This window comes from Aulonocara stuartgranti (assembly GCF_965226115.1).
Source record: "Aulonocara stuartgranti genome assembly, chromosome: 7".
Lineage (NCBI taxonomy): Eukaryota > Metazoa > Chordata > Actinopteri > Cichliformes > Cichlidae > Aulonocara > Aulonocara stuartgranti.
Window position 1 is genome coordinate 6,092,993 of NC_138945.1, and position 20,407 is coordinate 6,113,399.

The 20,407-nt window shown below is 38.3% G+C and overlaps 1 protein-coding gene across 1 annotated transcript in view; it reads right to left on the reverse strand.

Annotated features, from left to right (window-relative positions):
- LOC309710021 (uncharacterized protein) overlaps positions 1-20,407 on the reverse strand; it is a 61,144-nt gene that overhangs the window by 24,385 nt on the left and 16,352 nt on the right. Inside the window, exon 10 of the mRNA XM_082539118.1 lies at positions 17,788-17,900. Within this exon, the coding sequence (XP_082395244.1) occupies positions 17,788-17,900 (113 nt within the window). The remainder of the gene's footprint in view (positions 1-17,787; positions 17,901-20,407) is intronic.

The following is a 20,407-nucleotide window of genomic DNA, read 5'->3' on the forward strand; positions in this document are numbered from 1 at the left end:
TATGATTTGTGCCTCACTTTGCTACCACAAAACCTGGACACCAAGAGAACAATAAATTCAAAATTGCATCACGAAATGTTACATTTTAACCATTAATTCCAAATGAGATGCTGTATAATGATATGGTAATAAGCCTTGTTCTCGTGTTCATTTTGGGAACTAGCCAGATAAAGCTGTGGTATGGTTGCAGTAACTGGGTTTAACCTGTAGCATGTGGCAAGAATCTGCAGAATGAACACTTCTAAAATATCAACTTGGTCTGAGATGCTGAATTTATTTCAGGTTTGTGCCATGTGGGTGGGAATGGTGGTTTAGACTTCTAATTTATAAGGATAAGGCTTCTGGCAAACAGGAAGAGCCAACGGTAAAGCGCAGTGTGTCCCAATCAAATGCAAGGTCTTTTCTGGGTCCTGAGTACAGTTATCTTTGATGTTAAAACAAGTCCATTTCCCAGACACACCCTCCTCCCCCCTTTTATTGCCAATGGCTCTCTCCAGTAGCCTCATGTCTCTTTGCTTCCTTCCCTCCCTGCGATCCATCTCAATCACTGTCAGACATCAGTTAAGGAGAGGTTACCTTCCATAGCCAAATGCCAACTTCAAAACACTGACATGTTAGAGCATGTCTCCCGTTAGCCACCCAAAGACTAACAGGATGAGAACATGTGGCATTAGCTCATCGCCTCTTTAAAATAAATTACAACGTGAAAGTATGTTCACTGCTGTTGTGTCGTGTGTATGCATGGGTACAAATTAGGAATGACTTAATAGCAAATACAAATAGTTGTCTCTGACATACTTTATCTGTGACATCATAGAGCTGAAACAGTTAAACATACGTATATAAAAACTAACCATGGATTCAGGAACACCTGTGACCTCAACTCAAAGTTTCTGTATGACTCAGTGTTATAATTAGAAGTTCCAAATGGTTGTGTGTGTTTGACTTATTGCTGAAACTCACCCTAGAAGCACGTCTACCCTCACTGGAGCTGCCACCTAACAGTCGGCATTTTCACAGAACCTCAGTGATTTAAACAATACACGCAGGCATTACAGGACAAAAGCTACACTGTCCAGTATCAGACCAAACCTTACAATATACAGTTCAATGTATCAACACTATCAATTATTCCCTTAAACTGAGAAGAGTCAGAAGAGTGTGCAGTGTATCTTGGCACATGTTTAGGAAAAGGTGGGTTACAGGCTGGAAAAGCCCAGAGTCTATCACAGGGCTGACACAGGCTCAAATTGCAAGAGATTAATGGAGCTGCCTCTCCAGAGGGTTAGGGAAAAGTTCATGTCCCAGCACTTGGTCTAATCTAATCTAATAAGATCTGGTGTAAGGTAAATGAGTGGTGTTGAGTGGCTCTACAAAAAGGGACAAATTAATTAGCTATAAGGAGAAAAAAACCTGATATGTGAGAAAACTTGTAATGTTGCGCTTACGTTGTGATCTGCAATATCTTAGTTATTCCTAATATATGTCCGAGCTTACAAAGAGAGCATTAATGCCTGATACCTCTGCAGCTTTCAGTGAAAACTTCGTGTCGTTTGTTTTTTGGTCTGACTGATCAAAATTTGGGAGACAACCACCATCCAAAATCTGATCTTGTTTTGAAACTCACAAGCTGAGTCCATATCATTAGTTAACATGATGCTATGATCCTGAAAACTGAAGAGTTTGGAAAGAACAGAGTTGGTCGACCTAAAAGAATATTATGTTATGTATGGTATATTGGGGTATCCCTGAGTATCAAGCCAAATGGAAATCTATTTAATTAAAACTAGCTAAGACTTAACTTCAAGCTACGCGCAGAGATACAACAGCTCAAGATGAGGCAGATTCCATTTCAGGGATCACTATGAAAATATTCTGAGATTATCAAGAAATTCCAACTGGAAGGTGACAAACTTAATAAGGCATTCGACTGAAAAAGTCATTTGGATGAGTGACAAAAACGCTACGTCCAGATGAACAGAAGGCATTCACAGTTTCCCACGTTTGACTCAGCAAAGACAGCTAAAACATTTTCAAAGTAAAGTGGGAAGGACATAACAGCTTTTTGTAACCTTGTTAGAAGAAAACATTGAAAACTTTGAACAAGTAAAAAAATTAAATAATATACTTTCAGATCACCTTCACATTTACAGGACAATAGATGTACAATTGTGAAGAGTTTCAAAGCACGACCTGAATTCACTATAGATCACCGATATACAATGTAACCAGGTTTAGAACATCTCTTTACAATGTATAGCTAAGTGTATAGACGAGTGTTCCCTTCATCACCTTGGAGGAACAATGATCCCCCACCAGAACCTCCACCTCCAATCCCCACATGCCCACAGCATGCCTCAAGGTCTGTTTTTAGACACACCTACATGCATATCCATGTATATACACAAACAGAAAGACAAATATACAAAACCAACACAAACATAGTGATGTGGTTACTTGCAGCTATTACTACATATGGTCAAAATCCCAACTCCCACACAACCGGTTGGTAATGTGAGTGTAGGAAAGCTCAGCTCCGGGCTTTCTCTGTGACTCAGGGATATAATGAGAAGGTATGAATGACAGTGTGTTTTTCTGCCCACACTCTCTCTGCTTCTCTCTCACTCTCTCAATGTCAGTTTCAGATGACAGAGCACTCTGCTGATTCCTCAGTGTTCAGGAATTACTGCTGATGACACGCAGCCTTTTGAAGGTTGTGTTTTGGTGTGTTTGAAGCGTCTCTTGTCCCCTGGGAACAGGCAGCGCAGCACACCTGTAGCTGGGATTGGATAAGCTTTAATGTAAGCCTGGGCTCAGCAGATTCTGCAGCCTGGGAGCTTACTGACACTGCTCAATGGAGGCTTTGAAGTGCTGATCATTTACAAAAAGGAGGGGTGGTAATGGACACACAAAATGTCTTAAGGGAAGAAACACAGAAGAGGACGGGAAACATGGAGACAAATAGTCAGAGCCATGTTCATGTTTGACGTTTACCATGTTCCATTTTCTCTTTAATCTGTGCAATAAGTTTGGAAATGACATGTGACACCTGGGAGTCAGCGCAGAAAACACAAGGTTTTACTACGAGTAGTAAGCAGAAAAGCTGTCAGCCAGCATTTTTGAAAATTGGAAATTCTAGTGTGACATAATGACCCGAGGGTAAATGACAGGACTTCTGTCTACTAAGCAATCTTTTCATATGTTTGGTGATGTAATAAACACACAGACTGCTGACCTTAGATTCTGCAGTGTGCAACCCAATTTATTTTGCAAAAGAAAAAAAAAAAAAAAAAAAAAATCCTGCAGGACAAACAAGACATGATGAAAAATATCATTTCTTATTTAAATCAGCATTGTGAGTAATCAACTAGGGCTGTGCGATATGACCAAAATCTCATATCCCCATATAAGAATTCTATCGTCCCGATAATGATATAAATCACAAAAATGTAACATTTTCTGTAAATTCTGTGAATCTCGGGCAGCTAGTCTTGCGGGAAGTGTTTCCAGCTGCACGTCATGTAGCTGGAGTTGAGTGTTTTAACCGATGTATGAAACTATACATTTTTAGACACAAGTTGTAACGGCCGCCGTTTTCTTTGTGAGTATTTATTACACGGCGTGCTGCGGGGAAAAAGCCTGTTTGAGTCTAAGGTTTATTTTTTAGCACCTGACGGCTCTTTTTTTACTTCTCATCCGTAAATAATCTGCTCTTTCACGTAATTCAGTTTATTTTGGAAAGTCTCAACAGGATCTTGAGCTTTATTGTGAAAGGTTTATGTGGAACATAAACAAGCAGACACGCGATGCTGTTACCGTCGTTGTTGCTAACCACAACGCATAAAAAACAGGCGCTTGTCCGTCCGTAGTGTGGTTATATTAAATATAAAAGAAAGAGAGAACTAAGAAATTAATATAGCCACTACAGTGACCATCAAAACGATGAAAAAAATATTGCCGTAAACAGTTTATTTTGCGACACCACGAAACAAACGATAGCGTAAAATGAAACGATAGATGTTTTTATATCGTCATCCGATATATATTGTTATATCGAACAGCCCTATAATGAACTGATCAGTCACATCATTCACAATAGTTTATTTGTAAGCTAAAGGTACCCTCAGTCGTTTCTGTTTATTTATTAGAGAAAGAAAGAATGCGGTGGTTCATGCGTCATGAAGACACATTATCCATGTGTGCACCAAGATATGAAGAATGATAACTATGTTTTAAGGTGGACAAGGGCCAGAATTATGGCCCAAGCTCTCACTGTGGTTGTAGAGATCGAATGGCTCGTAGAATCAGGGTGGAACCAAATAACTGATTGTTGATTTTCACAGTCAAATGACTGATTTCAAATTATATAATTACATTTTGAGTATACATTAACAGCACTGACACTGTGTGCTTGAAGTGAAAAACAACTCTAGCATTCAGAGCGGACATTACAGTTAACTAAGTGTAAAACAAAAAACACCCAACTGTGAATTAACCTGCTCGAGTGGAAACATGTCTGTGGATATTCTTCAGCACGTCATACTCATTAAACCAGGGGCATAATCTCTTATGAGATAGATGGCCTAACAAAGTTCTTGTTATTTTAGCCTACTAGACATGACTAATCAATCTTAAGTCTGCAGACTAATAAATCAGACAACAAGGACACAGATGAGAATTTTTTTTACTCTAAATATTTGCTTTGGTAAAGACACTAAAATTCTAGTATGCTATTGGTTGGCAACAAGTGGACAAGTAGTCCTTTTATGTCTCTGGCTGATTCCTGAAATTAATTCAATTCAGTTTTATTTATACAGCGCCAAATCACAACAATGGTTGCCTAAATGCATTATATTGTAAGGTAGACCCTACAAAAATATATAGAGAAAAACCCAACAATCATATGATTCCCCTATGAGCAAGCACTTTGGCGACAGTGGGAAGGAAAAACTCCCTTCTAACAGGAAGAAATCAATATTTTAAAGCCTTTATTTAGAAGCATTCTTCTAAATGCCCTAAACTTTGAGGGAAGTCTCCAGAAGAAGAAGAAGAAGAAGAAAAAAGAAGAGGCTAGCTGAAGTAACTTAACTCTTAAATTCTTAAGATGGTTAAATAAAAGGCTCCAAGAACAACTGATTGATTTTAGAGGTCTGCCTCTGGTCAGTCTTATAGAAAAGTAAATAAAGCTTCAATATTTTACATTTTAGTTAGAAATGTATTCCATAGGCTCTATTTAAATAGGCTGACTAGAGCAATGGCAAGCAGAAAAAAAACAAAACAAAAAACTATACAGCTAATACTAATAAAGAAAAAAAAAAAAGGCAGACAAAAAGGTAAACACGAGAACAAAAACAGTAGGAAAGACGAAGACAAATGAACACTGAGATAATCTCTGAAGTCTGTGGCTATGAGAAAAAGAAAGGGGATTTCCACAAAGAGGCCACGGTCCACTTAAAGAAAGAAACACAGACCCTCCCCTTTACTACTCACAAAAGACCTTTCTGGACATACTCTTAAAAGCCACCACTATAAATCAGAAATTGTTCTTAATTATTAGCAATTTTAAATCTAGTTTAAATACAATACTGATTTTAAAGTTTACTTACATGACCGTTAAGGTCTTGAAAGTACTGAAATAACTGGCTGTTTCCTATGAACTGCTGTGCCATGTTACTCACTGGGTTTGTGTGTCTGCATGTATCTTAGGGTACAGTAGGAAAGAATTATCATTTGGCTACAGAAAGGCAAGAGGACGACAGAAGGAGGAAATTAGATAAAGGGGTTAAAAATAAACCCAGTATATTCAGGAAAATGCAACAAAACACACTTCAACTTCACCCTTACGAACAGTTTGTGTAGAAACTAAAACATTTAGTTTCTAAACATTTAATTAATCATAATTTAACTCAGTTAAGATGAGACCTTTTGTTTCCTGCTGAAGACTTTCTGTGTTAAGATGTTAGATTTTGAAACATAGATCAGTAAATTATTTTAGGCCTGTGATTGGCAGATTGGCTGTCTGCACCATTCCTTTCATCCGATGGCAGTCACCCTTTCAAACATGTTGTGATCTCAGAGTTTTGACCTTTTTTCTTACTTGAGGACTTAGAACCCCATTTCATTTTCATTATAGTAATTTAGAGAATTAGTTCTTATTTATTCTTATTCAATTTGAGCTACGCCCCTGTTTCTACAGAGTTTTGGGTTTAACTTCTAATTCTTAGGTTCTTATAAGCTTCAGTTCCTACATTTGAATTTATTTTTTGTGTTTTCTTCCCTTTGCTCTTGTACGCTCCTTTTAGCTGACAAATTGTGTTTGATAGTGCCAAGTGTTAGTCTTGGCATGATCAAATGATGTATAGTAAATAAACATCCAGCATCATAGGCACCTGATATCCTTCTGCAATTTACCTTAAACAGGGAAGTGATTAAGTCAAAACATGGTTCAACTTGTTTAACTCCCATTATGAGTTATGTCCTAAATCCTGAATGTGTTTACAATATCTAATCTTAACCTCTTAACTATTACGCCTCAAAAGGACTCAATCATCAAGCATCAGGCTCCATGAGAGCAAACAAACACATACACCTACACTTCTATTTGTCACAACAGTCTGGGCTTACAAAAACACTTAAATAGCCGAGGAGATCATCTCTTCTCAGACAGTATGTTGTCATTTTTCAAAAAGGAGACAGCAACTAAATCATTCTTGTGGTTTGTTTTTGAATGTTTGTCGCTTTGCGTGCATGAAACCGACAGACTGGAGAAGCTCCATTATTATTGGCATTAATCGGTGGTTAGAACTGCAAACAGCAGTCAGTAACTGATGACAGGGGAGTTGGGTAAAAAACAAAAACAAAAAGGTCTTCGCATGCGCTGATTCAGTCACTAATGTGGACAAAGAAATGAAAAGTCCCTTTAGTGTATTGGTATATCAATGGCTTAAGAGTATAGAGGCCATGACAGGGCAGGAGTAAGAGAATAGATGTTGCAGGGTAGGAAGAAGGGAGGAGGGAAAATAACAGCAAAGAAAAGGCTAAGGCTGAGGAGGATGGAGGCAAAATGAGAAAGAGAGAGGACAAGCTGAATAGAGTAGGAAAGAGTTTCACAGGAGAGGATAAGTTAGAAATAAAATTGTAACTGTTCTGTTTAACCATGAACTAAGCTTGAGCTAATCATAAACTACATTTAAGGTAAAGCTTATGTAAGAACCAGAATACTGGAGGAAAAAACAAAATAGGACAAGAGACAGTGGACCCCACAAGTCTGGGGATGATAACTTGTAGGAAGAAGTTATTAACTCGTGATAATAACTTCAGGGAATAAGTTAATTATCTTGTGCAAACAAGAAACTAACTTTTATAACAACTTAATCTGATGAAACTTGGACAAAGAGGATTGGGAGAGAAAACAGGACATAATGGATGGGAGTGGGCCTGTTTGGCCCTGATCCCCTTTGACCCATGGGTATTGACCTCTACCACACCCTGTCATTCAAAGTGTGCCTCTTAATATGGCTTAAGCCTTACTGCAAGGTCAAAGTTCATCCCCAAAGGGCTAAAGTTCTAACAAGAACTCCAGAGGCTGAGATGCATGAGTAATAAGTAACAAGTAAAAGGCAGGATATGATAAATGTTAGCTTTGACACTGTTAATGTTCTTAGTACAGTGACTGAGAGAAAAAGGGGAGGATGTGCTCATTGAAAAAATAAACAAGAGGAAGTGCATGAAAAGAATCAAAGCAGTCATTTATCTATTTTCTAACATGTAATTACAACTGTCAAACTACACAGATGAAAGAATCTAAACAGAATGTGATGCTGCTCATTTAAACCCACAACATTAATGCCATGCCATTGTGACATGATAATAGCTTGGTCTAACACAACACCTTTATCCAACACAGATAAAGGTAAGTTTGATTGGTGATAATGGAGGCAACAGTCAGGTCTACCCTGCAATTTCTCTGTGGGTCAGTATGAATGCCGATTTTACATCCTGTTTGTTTTACCGTTTTTTGTTGTGTGTTTATTTTTTTTAGCATTTTCTATTTTTAAAATAGTGCAGCAGAGAAAACTATTTTACACTGTTTGGCAAGAAAAGAGATGACCCAAATGTATGTGTATGCAAAACATGAATAACCCCTTTAACAAATTATGCCCTAGATTTTAACGGAAGTAAACATAATTAAGACAATCCATTAATTATTAAGATGGCACATTCTCTGCTCGAGCCTGAAAGCCAAGTTCCAGCACAATGTAAACAAAGGTGCTTTATTCACATGCATGAGCACAAAACAGTGCTTCTTTCCTGCTCTTATTTGATCCCACACAAGCACGTTTCTCCTTTTACCTCAATTATATAGCAATACACACATACGCCAGGATAGCCAGAGGGACTCCACAGGGTGTAACAGCAGAATAGGTCAATGTTGTGTTGGAGTATGTGAACACACACACATACTTCGAGAAAAGGAAAGCAACCAGGCAGGAAAACCTTCAGGGTCTAACCCTGGAGGAAAGTATCCGGGGCTCAGTATGATCTGAGCCAGCAGTGCTTTCCTTTCTTTCCTATAAAAAGATAAGCTTTTGTCTTCGCACAGTCTTATCTCCTCTCCCACCTGCAGCCTCTAATCCCATTATCCAACACATTTATACACAAATCACAAATAATTAATAAGGCTCATAATTTCATCTAATTAAGGACCGTGTGCAAACAAGCGCAGAATTTCAAACCAGCTGCCTGCGTCTCATTTAATGAGGAGACATGAGGACACGGAAGCTGTGTTAAAGTCTCTTGCTTTGTGTTTTTTCTGTGACAACTCCTAACTTATGAAAACATATTTAGATGCAATATCAATATAACTATTCTTTAACTTAAAACAAACTATGCACATGATAAAACAGATTAGTTGGATAGCCTATAAACTGATTAACAGAACAGATCAGTAATCCAACAACTATGTCAGTGATATTTTGAACAGAAATGACATTTTCCATTTCTTTAATTCTGTCATATGTTGATTTGCTGTGCTTTTAATTTCAGTCTCATGTCATATACCATTGGTAGAATTAAATGATTCTTCAAGGGTTTTTTTTGGGACAGAGCACACTGAAATAACAGTACATAGCCCCCATTATAAATGAGGTCATATGTAATAGTAAAGATGTTGTAGTGCAAGACATCAGAGAGGCCAAGGAACTGTAGACCACTCCAGTGACATAAACCATTTTGTACCTTAGAAAATATGGAAGCTACTACTTCCTTGATTGGTTAATTTGCGCTATTGTGTGACTTTGTATTTTATTGTGTTAGTTTTGAGCACTATGTTAAACTGCAAATGCTACACTGCTTTCTTGAGGTGTGTTTTTTTCCCTATGTAAAGACAAGTGGTGGTGAAAATGGAGGCAAAAGAATTTATATGAATTCAAAACATTTTTAAAATTAGCAAAGAATACTGGGTGAGATTCGCTGTTGGGTAGGGAATTCCAATGATGCCAATGACAATCAAGCAAAGGAAGAGGAGAGGAATGTAAGTAGACTAAGTGAAATAAAGATTTCCTGGTAAAGACAGGTGTACTTTGAAAGGACTACCCAAAACAACTACCCTGACCAACTTCTTCTGCCTTACAACACAAATTCAGCTAATAGAGAATTACATCATGGACTGATTGAGTAGGTGTCATTCCAAGTGAACTACCAAAGACAAATTAAGATGAAGGACAATTACAACAAAGCCTTAGGAGAAAAGCTTACTAGAAAGCATTCTCAACTGAAAGGTCGTAGGTGGGATAATGGAGGTTAGAAAGGTGACATCCTCTTCCGCTTCTACTTATCAGTTTCGAGGGAGGACTGGAGCCTATCCCAACTATCACAGGGTGAGGCGGGGTGCTCTCAGAACAGGTCGTCAGTCTATCACAGGGCTTCAAACATCTCTATACAATATTTTACTTTAGCAACTCCGATTGCTGTTGAGAAAGGCAATAAATATATTAATCTCAGCCTGACCTTTTTGCTAGCAAGATTTAAAAAGAAAAATTGAAAATAAATAAATAAATAAATAAATAAATAAATAAATAACAAAGGTGAAAGAATGAGATCACAGACACAAGCGGTGGAAATTAACTTTCTCCAAAGGACGGATGGGCTATTCCCTTTGCAACAGAGTGAGGAGTTCAGTCATTCAGGAGGGGTTCAGAGTATAGCTGCTACTCCTCCACATTGAAAGGAGCCTGTTGAGGTGGTCACCTCCTGGGTTCATGTTCCGGTGTGCCAAAAAGTGATCACTGAGCAAAAAGTGAATGTCTTGTTGGCCTAAAATCTATGAAATATTTGTCACACATATCTCTTGTGAATGCTATCTAGCCATTTTAAGCCAGAAAGAACATTTCTGTCATGAGGCAGAAGCTGCAATCAGTTGTTGACAACAAGACTATATATATTCTTTAATTACAAAAGTAGAATTCTGACATTAAAAATGTGTTTTACAAGAGAGATCAAGCCAAGAGAGTAGAAGAAATTGCAACCAGTGTAAAATAAGTTGATAATGATGTGGAAAACAGTATGTACAATAATGCAGAGTCATAAAGACATCTGCAAAACAGGTCATTTCTTTACTTTTACGTATAACCCCTTTGGAAATCCTGTTGACTTTAGACTATTTACCAATATACGCAAACACACAAACACCGGAAAACATGTTTTGAAACTCTGGCTGAGCGTGTCCTGCCAAGTGGACGCACCGTACTAGACCCAGGATACAGTGGAGAGATTATAGCTATTGGCTGATCCTTAACTATTTTTCAAGTGGTTGTCACGAACTGTAGAACAATGTACATCATTCATAATGCACAACACAAAGCAACTTTTCAAACAGCTTCTCATCTGGACACTTGCAGTAGTTGTGCAAGACTAATTTTTCTTTTTTTTAATATATATAAATAGGTCACAAACTTTGGACTCTGACACAAAAAAACAAACAAACAAACAAACAAAAAAAAAAGCACCTCTCTTGTCATTGTTTGTGTGTGGTCATTCCAGTTCTGAGGCCATTTATTTTTTTGCTAGCTTGTTCCAACACAGACTATTTTCAACTATTTAAACAGACTAATTTTAAACCCCTCTACCCTAAGAGAATGTTCTGTTAAGGTCTATGAGCTGTGAAAGAATCATACTTGTTTTATATTGTCTTACTCCCTTGTTACGCTCTCTTTAGCAGAAATGACAGCAAAAGCATAAAAAATGTAATACACCAAGTTGCAAAGGTAGTATTGTGTGCCTGAATCATTTATCATAAACCAAGGAAGCACAGAGAGGGAGGAAATGGTGCCGTTACAGTTTTCACTAAATGATCCTGAATAGATTCTGACGCAGTCTAGCCACACATACACACACAAACACCCCCCCCCCCCCCACACACGCTAATATACATAAACTACTGCAGTGTGTCCGCAGGAGCCAAATAACAGATGGACAAAGAGTCAAGGTCAAAAATGGTGTGAAAAGGGGATAAAACAGATTTAGAGAACAGATGGACACAAAATTCACCAAATAAAATGATAACAGTATGATTGCCTTAAAAATAACCCCCCAAAACCCCACTTTCATCTGGGTCAAAAATGTAAAACTGTTTGTAGTGCTGGATGTTATAAATGATTAATATGAATAGAAAAGAAATTAACTAATACCAAAGAGATCTATAAAACAGTGGCTAATACACCTTTGACATTAAGAAAAAAAAGAAAAAGAAAAAGAAAAAAAAAAGGTAAAATTAGTGCAATTATAGAATTTGAACTCGAAGGTTTGATATTAACAAAACTTTCCTAGACACTGCTGGATGAGCCAGTAGACTATGTTATGTTATACAGGTTTGCAGCAAACCTCTGCTATTCTCAACTAATAACATTCCTTACCCTCTCCTAGTCATTGATGTGGTAATTTTAATGGTAGTTAATAACTGAATCATTCAGCGTTCCAAAATGGGTATTACATTATATGACAGTATTTAAATTCAAATGTATGCAGGATACACAGCACTGGTTGGAGGAAACAGTTTGGGGGCACTGAATAAAATGAATGCTGAGTCACTGCACTGAGGCTCAAGAAGCAGGCGGACAGGAAGAAAACAGCGTAGGTATCATGGGAGCCTGCTGAGGAGAACAGGACACTGGCATCTGCTACTACACCAGGGGAGGTGTGGGAAAAAGAAAAAAAAGAAAAGAAAAAGGAAAGAGACATATGAGGGCAAGAGAGGAAATGGAAGTACAGCACAAAGAGGAAAGGAGAAATGATGAAGTGCAGCAGAGGACTGAAGGGTGAAAAGAGGGCAACAGAGAACCTAATAAAAAAGGAGAATAATAGAAGAGCAGAGAAGGACAGGAAGAGGACAGAAAGCAGAAAGGTCTAAGAGGGGCCAGGATAGGGACAGAACAACATCTATGCGTTCTCAGTGCTTCTCAGCTTGACTCAGCAATAAAGGGAGAATTGAGTGACTTCAGATTATGCTGACTCAGCCTGCTTTTGGACGTGACCCCAAGGCCCCTATGGTCACAGGATATACATTTTTTCCCATGAAAAATGCTCATTAATATGCTATGCAGTTATAATTGTAAATAACAGAGGTTGTAATTAAAGATTTTATATATACATTACCACTTTTAAAAACAATGAGCTTGAAGTGGCTTCAAAGAAAACTGCATTTCCAATATGACATGAACTTGGTGAGAAATGGCACAGATCATAGTTGATGATTAATGGAATTATTTTTGTTAATCATGAATCACATGGTTTTTAATGAAATGTCAAAAAAGCTGTACAAAGGTCCATCTCTCTGTCAATCCTGCGCTCTAATGCCACAGTATTTTGCTAGTCAATAATCTTGAGCATCAGCATTTGGGGCTTTGATTACAGTAAAACCTACCTTTATTAAAAAACAAAACAAAAAAAACTAAGAAAAGAAATTCCTTCTTGAACCAATCTGGATATTCATGGTAGGGCTGGGCGATATGGCCTAAAATTCATATCCCGATATTCTTTAGCTGGATGGCGATATCCGATATATATCTCGATATTTTTTTAAAGCCATAAAGTAAGAACAAAAAGAGAGTTCTTAGTCAAAGCTGTGTCCCAGATAATAATAATAATAATAATAATAATAATAATAATAGATTGGATTTATATAGCGCTTTTCAAGGCACCCAAAGCGCTTTACAATGACATTATTCATTCACTCTCACATTCACATACTGGTGGAGGCAGCTACAGCTGCCCTGGGGCAGACTGACAGAAGCGAGGCTGCCATATCGCGCCATCGGCCCCTCTGGCCAACACCAGTAGGCGGTAGGGTAAAGTGTCTTGCCCAAGGAGACAACGACCAGGACAGAGAGCCTGGGGATCGAAACCGGCGACCTTCCGGTTACAGATATGCTTCCCAACCCCCTGAGCCACGGTCGCCCCAGATCTCACATAGGCACTTTTATTAACATACAGCGCAAATGTACATGAAAAAATTACTCAGAAATAAATTATGAGCATTTAATAAATAATAATAATTCTGGATAAATAAATTAAAACAATGTTGTTTTTGTACATAACAAAACGCTCACAATTGCGCAGTCAAAATGTAAATTAAAAGACGCCGAGCATAATAACAAAGACAGACAGATTTCACAGCTGCTCTGTTCCCAAGTTCTACTGCGTGACTGACAGCCTGGAATTTGACATCCTCTTTGTAACCACGTCTCTTACAGGTGCCATTTGTGGTCCTTGTCGCTACCCGATCCGTACCGGAAACCCGATCGATACCATGCATGCGCAAATCTTACGTGACTTCCTCTGTTTGCCACCATTGTATGGGCTCAAATTGTATGGCGTTATTTTTGTGCCACTATTCTGAGTGCACGTAAAAAAAAAAATTGCAGGTGCAAGTGTTGCATTTTGAGGAGAAATTTATTTTGAGCGAAGAAAAGCTGAATTTGAGTGAACAAAAGTCATTGCTGCGTGCAAAAAATTTATTTCAATGACGAAATGCAACATTCAAGAATGCATTTCGTCTCAAACTCAAATGAGGCAGTGGCAGAGGAACGCAGAGTGGCGGAGTTTGAAATATTACTCTTTCTGGGTCACAAAATAAACTTTTAAGATATTTTCATGCGAGAATGGTGCTGTGTAAACTTCTAATATCTGCTCGATTCATCAAGACATCACATATTTGCACAAGTGCTCTAACGTTTTCGGAGATGCCTGTTCACAAATAGAGAAAGATTTGAGCGCGCATGGGCAGAAATGTTGAGAGCGCGAGCAACACATTGCGAGCAAACACTGAAATTTGCAGGCAGCAATGAATTTTGTTCACTAAAATTTAGCTTTTCTTCGCTCAAAATAAATTTCTCCTCAAAATGCAACACTTGCAATTTTTTTTACGTGCGCTCAGAATAGTGGCACAAAAATAACGCCATAAAATTGTGGTCATAAATATTTTGTACTTGTAAATCAGGATTTGCATGTGTAAAAAGAATTTGCGTGTGTAAAAAGAATTTGTGTGTGGACTTAGCCAAAAAATACGTGTGAAACTCTGCACTCAAGTTTCAAGTTACAAGTACGAATTTTGACCCTGTTTTTCTTCCTTTCATCTGATTGACCAATGTCATGTCAATCACAAATTTAACTATCCAATCAGAGAACAGATGGGTTTGGCTGTTGGAGGGGCGCTTTTTTGACTGCAGGTCCTTGAAGGGTAATACAGTTTGAAGCTGGAGGATCTCTATGTAACATCCGATAGAAGCTAGGTGCCCTAACTTTCAGCAGCTGTTGAAAGGATAAAGTTGTGGTATATCAGTGGTTAGAAATACCATTATTACTTTAGGATTAGTTTAACACAAAGTCAGGGCTGACCTGGGACCATGGCTGTGAGTCACAGTGCGCAGCATAAAGGTCCTTTCACATCGGAGGCAGCACGTGCTGCTAATGCTTTTGCAGCAGCTCTACCTGTACTAGATGCACCTGGTCCTTGTCGTTTCTATCTCTGACTTTATGTCCTCTACAAGAGTTTGGTTTTTTTGCTGGTTCTTCAAATATTCAATAAAAACATGTATGCTCATTCATAACGAAGAAAGCTTTGTAACTATCCACACTAGTGAAGACTGTCATTTCCACAATACGAGAGTAACGCTGCAGCACTAAAATAGTAATCTCCAAATGTTTTCTTTTTACCGACCAGCTCCTCTTTGATAACTGCCGGGTCCATCTTGTCGTTACCTGCAGGTGAAGCGATGCGGGAGGGAGAGTTGTGTTCAGTGAAGGAGAGAGGCGAGGCAGAGTAACGCAGCGTAGAGACAAAAGTGGATGAAAGAGAGGCAAACTTGCGGTCCCACAAGCATAATTATAATGTAACATATCGATATAAACGATATTGTCACATCTCTTATCTCGTATGAAAATATATCGATATATTTAAAAACTCGATATATCGCCCAGTCCTAATTCATGGTACGACACACGCATGCACACGCATGCACATACAAGAGGACAATTTCATGTGGAAACTGACAAATTATTTTACAAAAATTACAATTACTGTGTAAACCATCTTGGTATAAAAATAAAGCTGACACTTCAGAGCATAACAGCAGATGCCATTGTGTCAATGTAACTCAGGATAAAACACAGAAAAATATTTAGGAGATTTTCCTGGCCTGGTCTTTTATGGCATATAACCCCACTGAAAATATGCTGCAGTAGATCAAAAAATGAAGAAAACCACGAATCAACCACAACTTAACATGTGGATTTTGGCCTTGACGTACACTGAGAGAGAGCATGAAGGAAGATTTTATCGTGGTGGTAGCAGGACAGAATTCACACCAATGTTTTCCAAAGGTGAAGCATAGTTTTGGTCTTTTGTTGCTGGTTCAGCGAACTTTGATCGAAGAGAGATGAAACCTACAGTTTCAGATTCTGCGAGATGTCGGCTTTCAGCACCAGATGGCGTGTCCGTGTATGTGCTTACCTGTGCTTTAATCATTTGGTGTTTTATCTGTTTAGGTTGTTGAAATGGTCTTGTGAGGTTTTAGCTGAGATCGGGACGTTTCTTGCAAAATGCATTTATATTAAAAAAATGTTTTCAGGATTTATTGAATGGATATTGGATTAAAGTCCATTTGAATTGAGAAACTGATTTTTTAAACCCACCACTGAACAAATGTTAACTTATCTGGTACACATGTTAACATTAGCCATTAAAAATTTGACATTTACTCAATAGACACTTTCAATTTTCTTTTTATAATAATTTATTAAAAAGTGTTTTATCTTTTGTTGTAGCCAGCTGCAAAGTTTTAAAATCAGACAGTTACTTGCTAAATCTTTCTAATTTAGTATTTTGTAACTTCTCCATTTTAGCCAAAGTTCATTTTCAATTTTTTTAATCAATGTTCTCCGAGCATAGTTTCGGGTATGTGGCAGGCAGATTATGGAAAACTTGCCACAATTCTTTTGTGGGTTTAATATGTCTTATTGTCTTTGGCTTTTTCATGTAATACCAGTATGACTTCTTGATGCTGCGATTAGTGCTCTGTGGGGATGTACTTGTTGATGGAGGATAATTTGATCTTCTTGGGCCGAAGAACGTTTTTTGTGACTGTGGCAGACTGTTATGGGAAGTTCAGGTTGACTGTAAGTTATGTCTAAGTCTTGCTTCATGAACAGATCTATTTTCCAAAATGAATAATGTTCTAAAGCTGAGGCACTTTGTTTCAAGATTCAAGAGGCTGAAATGCTAATGAGAGTGTGGACCACACATCAAGAAATGTGTAATGACATTCTGATTATTCTTAAGCGTCACTGGCAGACAGAGTGAGTGAAAATGTAAAAGAAACAGACTGTTGGATTCTGTCAGAGGCAGTAAATGAATCAGCTCATTTCCCCCCCCCTGTTGTCTTCAGGGCTAGACAGTCAGACAGGCTGGCAAATAAGGATGACTCATCCTGACTCTCTCACACGCACGCACGCACGCACGCACGCACGCGCCCTTCTTTCTGCTTTCCCCACTACACTGACAAACAGCCCTGCAGCCACCAACATGTGACTCATCTCTTAGCCTTTCTGAGTCTGTCAGGATGCACCCCAAATACACACACACACACACTCTTAACAGTCTTTTGCGAAGATGAGACTCCAGTGGTGAGGGGTTTCCATGTCTTGTGGAGGTGATACCTGAACAACCTTCAAAAGAGATAAGCTCCTTTGTTATGTTCAGTTATACCAGGGACAGCTGAACTGACACACGCATGCACACATGAGAAGCCTTTTTTTTTTTTTTTAAATCAGTTTCTATAAGATGTCAACTGACACCCAGAGTCAGAGTGTGCCTTACCAGCATATATATTTACTTTAATTTGAACATTTCCATAAAAGCTAAATATTTTGATTTGTTTGTGGCAAGCAGCAAAACAACAGACATTCAAAAGCCCTTCAGTAGGAGACAAAAACCTAACAAGCAGTTTAACATTTATAAAGCGGTAAACTGTAGGAAAAAAGGGACTGAGGTGAACAAGGGGCAACTGTTTTCACCCTGTTGTAGCAGAGTTCTCACAAACAGGTTTGTGAATAAAGTGTGTGTGTGCGTGTGTGTGTGTGTAAGTAACAGGATCAGCATGTGTGCCACTAAAGGTTAAGTGATGAATGAGTTACAAGAATTTGAAAGGCTATTTGCGGAGTGCCCCAAAGTGTCCCTCTGCTTTGTAAGTTTCTGCCTAACAAAACATGTTCTGGTTGTGAGTGCATGAGTACCTGCTTTTGGTTCATTGTGGCTTTCATCCAGCTCCAGGCTGTTCATGCATTTAAGCTCCCAGTCTTGGACCTCTGTATTCCACAGGGCAGGAACCAACACAGTATACTGGGCCCTTTGATTAAGAGACAGTACAGGACACATTACTATGAAAATAAAGTGGACATATGATAATGCAACTTCTGATGTAGTATTCAATCTGCTTACAATTGCATCCAAAGTTATTCAAATGGATTCGATATGGTATGGTTTCTATAATTTAATTTGGGTTTATTGCTTCCAGCTTTTAAAAAAAACTGAAATTAACAGTAACTGAGAAGATGATTGATAGGTGAGAAAGAAAGTGTCAGGCTAGCCCCAGAGTTCACTGCAAATGGCATCTGTGTTAGAGGCAGATCATCTGTAACATACAGATTTGTAAAGTAAAAACTGGATCTTGGATAAAGAATAACTTATCTGTATGAATGATTTATGCTTCGGGGAATCAGCTTTAAGAACATCTAGCATAAATAAACCCGACTTCAATATGTACTTAACACAGAGTCCTAATACACATATTGATCTTCAGTTCACTCTAAAAGCAGACGAGAAATTTTAGTTAAAAACCATTTTTAACTGGAATTGGGATAGATCACAAGGTTCAGCCATGTCCCAGCATAGAATGACAGATGGCTGCACATAACAGCCAGAGCACTTTCCGGAAAATGAAAATTGAGTGAAATGAGTGGGAAGAAGATAGATGAATGAGGCAGAATTCTGATGGATCTGGGTTTTTGTCAGCTCATTAAAAGATCAAGCAAACGTTTCAGAGCCGGTGATGTGCTGCTGATGTATGATGAGCAGAAATCCTTCCTCACCAAACCAAACTGATGCCATAAACATACACGGCACACAAAAACGTTCCAGTTTATGAAGACCAGGCAAGAGATGCAGAACGGTTCTTTCAATTGTCACAAAACTTTACTTACAAAACTAAATAAACCATAATCCTCCGGAAGCTTGCACCACTAAAGAAACAAACAGAGCAGACCAGTATTGCTTTTACTGAAACTTTGCCCGCTCAAGTTCGTAAGTTAGATAAGAGTTCTTTAGTTGGACAAAGAATTACTATAGTGGTATAATTTGAAATGATCTGAAGTTGTATCCACATCCACTTTACTTACAAACTCTCAAAGCTAAAGATCATCGCTGAACTTCAGTGTTTAAGAGGAACACAGTGAAAGTGAAAGACATAAGACATGGCTTTGGAAATAACATGTGATCTACATCAAACTAACTTCAATGGTCTATTGTGAAGGTGTGGTTAAGAGGAGGTCACTGACCAGAGCACTTTCACCAACAGACATTTTCAGCTCTATTACCACAGGGAGAGATTCGGGAAAGGAAAGAAAATTCATTACAGTACCTAATAACTCTTTACAATACAACGCATCGCATTATCAATATGGTAGAAATATACAATAAGGTTGTTTTTTTGTTGTTTTTTAAAAAAAAAAGGAATTAACGTACTTTTAAAGTAGTTCAAAGTATATACCAGATGGTGTTAGATCTTTTAAAGAAACCACCGAGACGTTTCTGTCAACTTTCTCTCATAGACTGAATTTCTCAAAGAGCAAACATGCTCGATACGACACAGCACAAGGCTGATCAATCCCAGACATTTTTTGTATCAGGTTTCTAAGAAAGTATTTTAAAAAGTTTGATTCACTAAGAGCAACTGAGCAACCCTCAGTGTGAATGCAGCAGAGACTTTTTTGTAAGCCACCCTTGTCACTGTGAAATAAACAAATGATGTGTCAACCCCTCCAGCTGAACTAGAGTGGCAGTGTGGATAAATGAATGAATGAAAGAACGCATAGGAGAGGAAAGGGGGTTGCAGAAAAGAAAATGAGAACACAGGGGAGGAGGGATAACCCACACTGTTTTATGGGAATTGACGAAGGAGGGGGTAAACAAAAAAAGAAAGAGATCGTACTGGTGGCTAAGAATGCTGTGTATGGGAAGTGAGTGGGAGGGGGTGCAGAGGGGGAAGCACAGAGACAGGACTCTGCACAGGAGATATTGAAGACGGCACAATGAAAAGTAGCTACTGAAAGAAAGCGGTAAATGAGTCGGAGGGGTAGTGAAAGTTTCAAGGTGATTTGAAACAAAAACAAAGTAAATTCAAGCCAATTTTATTTGAAAATGAAGACTATAAACCTACAAATAAGTAACTTTTAACTTGAAGAGTTTTATATGTTTTACTGTGTCTCTACATGCTGTGCTCTCCAAATGCACCTAAAAGCAACATACTGAATAAGCACTGAATAGGTTTGCCAGCAGCCTCTGGAAAAAACTATTTAAAAGCAATGCAGTGCATCTGGCTGCTTTATCAGAGGTTCTATAGTGCAGCCTCCTGACTCCAGCTAAATATGAGGCTGACTCGACCTCAAGTCAAGATAACAACACTCATAAAAATAATTAACAAAATATGTCTGTAGTTTGTGGCAGTAACAGCTTAGGTAACAGCTTGTTAGTGGGCAGACATAAAAATCAATCCCCGCCCCGCAAAATAAAGAAAAAAACAAACCAAAAAAAAAAAAAAAAGATTAGAGTGAAAACATTTCAGAGCTGGACAGTGCA